This window comes from Pan paniscus, chromosome 8 (assembly GCF_029289425.2).
Source record: "Pan paniscus chromosome 8, NHGRI_mPanPan1-v2.0_pri, whole genome shotgun sequence".
Lineage (NCBI taxonomy): Eukaryota > Metazoa > Chordata > Mammalia > Primates > Hominidae > Pan > Pan paniscus.
In genome coordinates this window covers 34,681,507-34,690,988 of record NC_073257.2, presented here as the reverse complement: position 1 = coordinate 34,690,988, position 9,482 = coordinate 34,681,507, and the positions used below count along the sequence as shown (strand labels likewise).

Sequence of the window (9,482 nt, the reverse complement as noted above, 5' to 3'; positions counted from 1 at the left end):
ATTGAGTGCTCTCATGTGCTATGCATTGTGCTAAGCACACAATAATAAAGTCCACACAAGAGAATTGTGGTGGAGAAAATAACTTGAAAAGAGATTGAACAGAAGCAATGCAAGACTGGAAGGTGAGACGTTGTTATGGGAGAGGAGGTTTTTAGCCTGTCTTTTAAAACAGAAACATCTCAATTGAGGTCTGTTTTCAAAGGAATCCCAACTGGAGGTGGGCCAAGGTGGATAAACTACATTTCTCCTCCAACTATGATTGAGTCACCATTATTAACTGTTAATTCTACCAGGTCATTTTATGGTATTATGCCTGTAAATCTTAATTCATAATTAGAAGTATACTTTTTGTTTTGGTTTCAATTCCTTTTCTGCTCTACCTCTCTCTACTTACTAGATTTGCCCCTTTTAGAACCTGGTTCAACTTGTCCTGTCTTCTTTGCTGATGGACTAATTAAATGCATGGAAGCCATAATCAATTAATCAGGCTTCAAATATGCTTTTAGTGTTCGATAGCTAGGGGAGAGGAAGACAGTAGCTATTTCGGGGGAAGTCCACGTGGGGCGTTCCAGGTGGACGCGGGATGGCTATAACCGTCCCTGTCTCTCAGCCCATGTGGGCGCAGGTACAGCTGCTCCGTGCGCGCGAGTGATTGAAAGGCATTTCACCCAGGCCCAGATCTGGGGCGCCAGGCGTCCAGGCTTCCGGCCACGCCCCCTTCCCGCGGTTGCTAGGAGACATGATGTCACCGGAAGCGAGGCCTGGGATAGGCCGAGGCGAAGGGAAGCCTCACCCACTGTGCAGCCCAGGCGCCGGGCGCTGGCTCTCCAGCTGTGTGTAGGCCTGGGGGCGAGGGTCTGCGGAACGTAGCGCTGGCTGCGGCCTCGCTCGCCTACCCGCCTACCCACCCGCCCGTCCGGCAGCCGGCTCCCGCCACCTCCGCGCTCTGTCTGGGGCCAGCCACCTGGCGGGCCGCTCCGGTGCGCCTGCCCGCACTTTTCACTGACAGGCGCTGTTCCCCACAGCCAGCGCCGCCCGCCACGTCCCAGCTCTCGGCCAACGGAGCTGCGCGGCGGGTGACCTTTCCGAGCCCAGCGCGATGACGGCTCCTTGCTCCCAGCCGGCGCAGCTTCCTGGACGCCGCCAGCTCGGGCTGGTGCCGTTCCCGCCGCCGCCGCCGCGGACGCCGCTGCTGTGGCTGCTGCTGCTGCTGCTGCTGCTGGCCGCCGTGGCGCCGGCGCGCGGCTGGGAGAGCGGAGACCTGGAGTTGTTTGACTTGGTGGAGGAGGTGCAGCTCAACTTCTACCAGTTCCTCGGGGTGCAGCAGGTAAGCAAGGAGGCGCGCGGGGCCGGGCGGAGAGGGGCCAGGGCAGGCGTCAGGCGACCCGGTTCCTCAGAGACAGCCGGACACGTAGGGCAGGGCTTGGTCACCCCGGGCTCTGGCTGCCCTCAGCTCGGGTCACCGGGGTCCTCAGCCTCTGAAGGACGTGTCCGTCTTTCCCAGATCTTTACTCCTGCTTCAACTTTTCTAGTTCCAGCCCCAGTGACAGGCTGGACGGCGCCACTAGCCTAGGGTGGCGATGCCTTCTCTCTGCTCCAGCGTTCTGGGGAAGAGCCTTCCCCCTCCAGCTGTGCTGGAGGAAGAACGAAGAGTGGTGTGGGTAGACTTTTTTTTTTTTAATTTAACACCTACCTTTTGCCTTCCTGTCCCCCTGAATGTGAGAAAGAGCAGCCGCTTCTCACCCTACACTGTCATCTTCCACCGATACTTACCTCATCCTTATTCTTATTTCAGCTGCCTCCCCTCCTCTTCCCTTCTGGGAAAGTAGGAATGCACTGTGGCCAGTGTCTGTGTTGCAAAAGTTTTTCTTACTTTGTACTTTGTCATCTTTTTAGCCTGTTAGGTAGATGTTTGTTTCGCAGTTTAGAAATCTGGAGGAATTTGAAGCGTCTGCCAGGTTGGAGGTGTTAAGTTTTTTGAGCAGCAAAGGACTTGGGATGCGATTGGAAGAGAAGCCCCCGGTCAGTAATGTAGGAATGGGGTTTTTTTCCCCCTTTTCCTTTTGTTTCATTTCGTTTTCTTTTATAGCTTGAGACATTAACTTGTAAAATCCATTTGTTGCTTTTTAGTTCTACCATTGAGGGTGGTTGAGTGAGGGTAGATATCCAGTATCTACCTGAAGCCTTGTGCGAAGGAGAAGATAACATTTCGCTGATTTCAGGCTTATGGGGTGAAAAATGTACACTTCACACGATCTGATTGAGCCCTTCGTACAATGCTTTGAATAGTTATGGGAGTAAAAAATTAATGTTTACGATAGTTGCCATTCAAGGCACACTTCACATGACTGGATATGAAATGCACATCCCCCTCCCCCATAGGTTATCATAAATGTGGGTGAACTATTGAACTTTTACTGAATTTTAATTTTCAGACATTGCATTTTCATTCCATCACTGAATATAAAATTGCTGGGTTGCCAGGGTACCATGAGTCTAACAATTTTTTATTTTTGTAAGAGTTATAAAGTATAGGCATTTCACACTTCAGATTCATATGTGCAAGCAACTTTGTAATAACTATATTTATGATCTGTTACCTGGTGCCCCTCCCTGCTTATAGATACACTATATATCTCATTTTCAAAGCAAATGATGGAGTATGTGTAAAAATAATTAGTGAAGCTCTGATGACTTTTAAGAATTACTTTAATACTGGGAATAATTAGAATTTATCATCATTGATTACATTCTGTACGTAAAGAGAGTCTTAAACATAATCTATCCAGAAATCTTGAAGATCCAGTTATTCATGAAAAATTAAGTGCCTTTAAGAGAACAGAAATTTAGTAGCAGTTTAAAATTTAGATCATGTAATCTAGCTTTGCATGTGAACACTCATAGAATTTTCATTTATAATTTCATGTAAGTTGATTTGCATAGTTAATTAGGCAGTGTGAACAACCAGAGCACTTGACTCTCTGGGCAAAGATGAGAAAATAAAGAAGCATAGATAATCAAGAAGATTCTTCGTCAAGGTAGAATCCGAAAAGAAGGATCCAGAAAATTGTTTTAACCTGTGTTTCTCTATCCAGCTGTATTAAAATTGGAAAGAATGCCAGGAGGAATTTTATTCTGTCCAAGCAGAGAAACTGAATGGAACGAGTTTTTTTCTTTACATTGAATCTTAACTTTGTTAGATGACTTTCAGGGACCAGAAATTTGGTGGAGACAAATGCAACCTGTCCAGGGTCTTTCATGTGTAGTTTTCAAGCCAGAGCCATTTGGTGACTAGCCAAACATGAGGGACCAGAACAAAGTAGGTAGGCTGCTGAAAGTGATGACCTGGCTCTGTGCACTAATCTCTTCTTGTTCACGCAACAGAGATTTGTTTGGTGCCTATTGGATTTTAAGCATTGGGAGTTGACCTTTATATAAAACAAAACCCCTAAGCTTATAATTCAGTAGGGAGAAACAGACAGTAAACAGCCAAGTAAGTAAATATAAATGTTATATGGTCAGAGCAGGCCTCTGAGAGAAGTTAGGGATTAAGCCATGTGGGTAATTGTTGTGTTGTAGGCCATTTGGGCTGCCATAGCAAAATGCCATGAACTGGACAGCTTTTCAACAGGAGAACTTGATTTCTCACAATTCTGGAGGCTGGGAAATCCAAGATTAAGGCACCGGCAGATTCTGTGTCTGGTGAGGGCCTTCTGGTCATAGATGGCACCTTCTTGCTGTGTCCTCACATGGTGGTACGGGCAGGGCAGCTCTCTGGGGCTTCTTTTATAAGGACAGTAATCTCATCCATTAGGACTCCACCTTCGTGATATAATCACCTCACAGAGGCCCCACCTTGTATTACTGTCACAATGGGGATTAGATTTCAACATAAGAATTTCGAAGGACAAAAACATTCAGACCATAGCACGGTAGAAGGACATTCAAGGAAGAGCAGACAGTAAGCACAAAGGCCAGGAGGCAAGAGCTTGCTTAGCGTTTGAGGAATAGCAAGGCAGGCAGTGTGGCTGGAGCAGAGTGATCAAGGAAAACAGTAATAGGAGAACAGCAATAGGAGACAAGATCTGAGTCATAGGTGGTAAGGGAAGACCATGTAGGGCTTTGTAGGCCATTGTAAGGACTTCGGCTTTTACTTACAGGTAAGTTGGGGGAGGTGGTGTTTGAACAGAAAAGATACATGATTTGACTTGAATTTCAAAATGATCTCTTTAGTGTACTGAGTATAGTCTGTGAGGCATTAGTTACTTAGAGGGATAATTGTGGTATAGATTGGACCTGGGTGGTAGCAGTGGAGGTGGTGCAAAATGGTCAGATTCTGGATTGAATTTCAACATGGAGCAAACAGAATTTTACTGATGGCTTGAATGTGGTATGTGAGAGAAAAAGAGAAACTGAAGGTAATTCTAAAGATTTTGGCTTCAGTAACTGGAAGGATGCAATTGCCATTTGTTGAGATGGAGAAACCTGGACTAGGAGCCTGGTTTGGAGAACATCAGGAATTTGGTTTACGGACATGCTAAATTTGGGGTGTCTATTAAACATTGAAGTTGAGCTGGTATGTAGGCAATTGGTTATTCAGGTGTAGAGTTACAAGAAGAAAGTTTAGGGCTGTAGATAGGAATTTGGGAGTCCGAGGCACTTAGAGAGTAACTTGAAGCCACAAAACTGGATGAGTTCACCAAGGGAGTGAACATAAAAGAGAAGAGAAGAGATCTGGGAGCTAAGCCTTGGGGATTCCAGACCTTAAGAGTCAAGGAGCCGGGTGTGGTGGCTCACGCCTGTAATCCCAGCACTTTGGGAGGCTGAGGCGGGTGGATCACGAGGTCAGGAGTTCAAGACCAGCCTGGCCAACATGGCAAAACCCCGTTTCTACTAAAAAGATAAAAATTAGCCAGGCGTGGTGGCAGGCGCCTGTAATCCCAGCTACTCGGGAGGCTGAGGTAGAGAACTGCTTGAACCCGGGAGGCGGAGGTTGCAGTGAGCCAAGATTGTGCCACTGCACCCCAGCCTGGGCGACAGAGCGAGACTCTGTCTCAAAAAAAAAAAAAAAAAAAAAAAGAGTCAAGAAGATGGAGGGGAATCAACAAAGAAGATAGAGCAGGAACGACCAGTAAGGTAGGAGGCAAACCAATACAAGGTTCTCTTCAGTCAAGTGAAAAAAATGTTTCAAAGACAAAGGGATCAGCTGGGTTAAATGATGATGATGATTCAAATAAGATGAGCTTTGAGACTTCACTGTTGGAATTAACCGTATGGCGGTCACAGGCTACCTCAGTAAGAACTGTTTCGGTGAAGTGGTGAGTTCAATAGTCTGGGTAGATTGGGTTCAGGAGAGAATGAAAGGGAAGAATTGGAGACAATTAATATAGAACATTCTTTTGAGATATCCATATCCTAAACTAGAAGGCAGAGATGGTAGTGACTGACTGTGGCATCTTCTTTATCCCCTTATCCACCAGGTATAAGATAACGCAGTTACTCTCTAAGCTCTATAATCTGAATAACAGATGACTTAGAACTTGGACCAGACCACCTTATGACCTTGGACAAGTTAGTTGCCTCATTTTTAGGACAGATGGTAGCTTTTTATTTTCTTCATAGTAAGGCACATAGTAGACACCTAAATATTTATTGAATCAAACATTATAAACATTGTAACTAAATGCAAACTGTAATTCCCCAAACAAGTAGTTGCTTGACAGTTTTTACTCAACAGGTTTTACTTCTATGTAATCTTTCACAGCCTTCAGGCAGCAGAAGAATCTTCTTCCATGTATCCTTAGATTTCACGTCCATTCTAGAAGTCTAGAAAGGGGTTGCAGAAGTCTTTGTTGGGGGGTATATACAGATGATTTATTAGTCATTCATACCATGTTTAGAATGACTTTAATAATAGGGCACTCCAATTTGGATATTGCATCTTTTCAGAGGAGATGGGGGGAAGATGAGAGAGGAGTGTAGGAAAAAAGATGTGCTATTGAAAGATCTTTCGTTACCATCTTAAATTATAGGTTCCTGCACAGTATTTATATTTTGTGTAACAGCACCTGCTTCTCAGACACCTGTACTTCTTGTGGGGTCAGTGGCAATTCTGTATTTCTTTTTTTTTTTTTTTTTTTTTGAGATGGAGTCTCGCTCTGTCGCCCAGGCTGGAGTGCAGTGGCGCGATCTTGGCTCATTGCAACCTCTGCCTCCTGGGTTCACGCGATTCTCCTGCCTCAGCCTCCCGAGTAGCTGGGATTACAGGCACCTGCCACCATGCCCAGCTAATTTTGTATTTTTAGTAGAGATGGGGTTTCGCCATGTTGGTCAGGCCTATCTTGCACTCCTGACCTCAGGTGATCCACCCACCTCGGCCTCCCAAAGTGTTGGGATTACAGGCGTGAACCACTGCGCCCAGCCTCTATATTTCTTTTAATTGTCTTTTGGGACCATGACTTTCCTTATCCTTTGTATACAGTAATTCTAGCCAACAGTAAACACTTCATATTCATTTAAAAAAATCTGTGAATTGAAATAATGACAAGCTAAATTATCTTAAATTTTGTAGTATTTACTTTATGCTGAAGTCAAGATTTGTCTTCATGGTGCCAGTCAGTCATTACAGACTTCTATTTATGTAGCTAGAAAATGTGCTTCATTCTCTTTCTCTCGTGTTTTATAACTAAATCCTTATATTCAAATGAATGCTGAAACTTGGTTAACAGAAGAAAAGCAGAAGAACAGGGATGTGCTTATAAAATATTTGGATTTTAATTTTTAGATAGGAATTAATAAACCTTTTAAGCTCATTTGGCCTGTATTTTCAAATGTACAGATTAGCTAGCCTGTTTAGAGGAGGGACAATTATTGCCCATTCATCTGTGCCCCATGGTAGGGAGGAACTTCCCTAAAAAAACACCACTGATCACTAGACCCATCTCTAACATCTTACCATGGCGGTGTGAGTTACCTTGCTGGAGGGTGATTGCCTTTGCTCTGTTTTGCTTGATTAGGAAGAGCTGATCAGTCAGAAAGCTATGAGTAGTGGGAATCAGTCTCTTTGCACCTCTCTGCCCAGACCAGTAAGGCAATTATCCTAACCAGACTTACCCTTGAGCATACAAAGTCTAGAATGTAGAGGAGAGGGCACAAATTGCTAGCAAGCCCATTTGGCCATCACATCTAACCAGTATTCTTCAATAGCTGTATCAGTTATAAAGGTTCATCTCTTGTCTGCCCGACTCCTGTGTCCACTCAGTTTTTTGGATGGGAAAAACCAGTTAATGGGGCCTCCCTAAAGCCCATCACAGTCCTTTTTAGAAATGAAGATGATGATTTCATTCATGAATGATGGTGAATTTGTACTGTGATTATCAATTTTGTCCAGTGATTCTTGCAGTGGAATCCACTGAGCTTGTGGTGTTGAGTGTAGTTCAGTCTTTCTCTGTGGAGTCTATTCCTTTGTACATGTGTGTTGTGTAATAATAGCTTCCCCATTTTTATTGTAGAATCCAATTTTTTTTAATTTGGAGAAAAAGATACACAGAATCTAGAATGGTAGATAACCTTTCAGTCATTTATATTTCTGATGTAGGCATGCATAGCGTTAGAGCTGAATAAGTACTTGTTTAATTGTATACATCTTTGCATCAGATAGAATTATCATAAAATTAGTTTTCTTATGTACACACTCTTTTTGTGATATGTATAGTTTAGTGGAAGATGCCTGAGCCAATTTTATGGGATAAAGCAAGTCTATTGTGAAAATTTTGCCACGTATAATCTAGAGCTGATGGAACAGAGACTTTCTTTTAGTTTTAAGTTTCCTTTTTCCTTTTATGCTATTCTCAGTTTTTTCTTTACACTAATTATGAGAACACTCTTAGAATATTGTATCTTTTGTTATTCATAGACAATAGCCTAAGTTGAACTGGGAAAGTGGAATGGCTTCTGCTATTACAATTATTCCTAGAAATATATTCTAAAATATTATATGGGTCACCAGTTTACCTAGTGATTGGTTTAATGTGGTTAATTTCACAATCATATTTTGTTCAATGTTGAGAATAAAACAGAGGTTAAGGTTATTTGACTTGATTGCTGAGAGGAGAATTTATATGGCAGTTGTAAGTAATGCCAATGAAAGTTGTTTGATAAAATGCCTAGTGTCTGTAATAAACCTTTTCTCAGCTTTGTTATGCTCTCTGTCAGTGAACTGCTTATTCCATAAATGGTACTATGTGACTTTCAGAACTGTTTTCCACTGTGGGCATTATTGGGTCTATTTAGACAGTAATGATACCAGTTAATTCCACCTAGTTAAAAACAATTCCAAAGCCTTTCTTACAGAGTTATACAAAAATAAAGGAAAGGAATTGCAGTGGAAAGAGAGATTTCTGATTGGATGAAGCAGGACCCTAGATCATTTTATAATGAAGTCACAGTCATATTTTCAAAAATCTTTATTTTCATCAAAACACTTAATTGTAAAAGATGGGCCCTATACTAATGAATGTAAAAATATGATTACATGTTTTAAATAACAGCATAGTATTTCATTTTAAGAACTGAATAGTTGATATTTGAGTATTACTTATATTTACTGAAATTTTTTGTCTAAGCATGTCATAAGGACCTAATTAGAAATTTAATCTAGAATTTATGTTTCATTTCCCATCTTATGTAATACTAAATTAAGCAAGGTGAGGATTCATTCACCATATTTGATAAGTGTTTCTGATTACATCATCCAGCAACTGAAATCTCACATGTAACCAGGCATATTGCAAAAGCAAGGGCATGCTACGTTCTACATTTTTGTTAGAATATGTGTATAAAACAGTATACTTCATTATCAGATGGATGCCTGTTTTATTGCTACTGAGGCAGTAGGCATTAAGCTCTGTGCAGCTACACAGTTAACTAATATATTTGAGTTGCTTAATATTAAAGCTAATAATCTAAGATAAAGAATTAAAGGACGTGCCATAGTATATGCAGCAGTGTTAAAATGGAGAAAAGCAACGTTAAGATGCCACTAAGAGCAAATACTAGAATTCTAAAATGAAGTAATTTCCTTGGTTAAACACATTCTGGAATACATACAACTCCTGGTTATAGAAGGAAATAGAATTTTAAACTGTTACATGAAACTCAACTGTGGCCTGTATAGTGAGCAGTAGTCAAAATGAGTTATGACCAGAAAGAAAAAGATCATTGTTGCCATTTACTGGGAAAGTATGAATAGACCATGAAGAAATCTTAGGGTCCGTACACATGAGGAAGGTAGAAACTTCTTATTTCTAGTCAATCCTTAAGGACTTTATTTATACCATTAAAACAGGTCAGGTTAAGGAATCTATTCCATGACCAACTGAATTTATACTTTAAAAAGAAACCTCTGACTTTTAGAAAATTTTTTTTAATTGCAAATCTTATTAGCAGTTATTTTCAATTACCACACTTTTCGTTAACAGATA

The 9,482-nt window shown here is 41.8% G+C and overlaps 1 protein-coding gene across 1 annotated transcript in view; it reads left to right on the top strand.

Annotated features, from left to right (window-relative positions):
* Nucleotides 1-734: 734 nt before the first annotated feature.
* DNAJC1 (DnaJ heat shock protein family (Hsp40) member C1) overlaps nt 735-9,482 on the top strand; it is a 246,822-nt gene continuing 238,074 nt past the window's right edge. Inside the window, exon 1 of the mRNA XM_003821385.5 lies at nt 735-1,327. Coding sequence (XP_003821433.3) covers nt 1,100-1,327 — 228 coding nt within the window. The 5' untranslated portion in view covers nt 735-1,099. The remainder of the gene's footprint in view (nt 1,328-9,482) is intronic.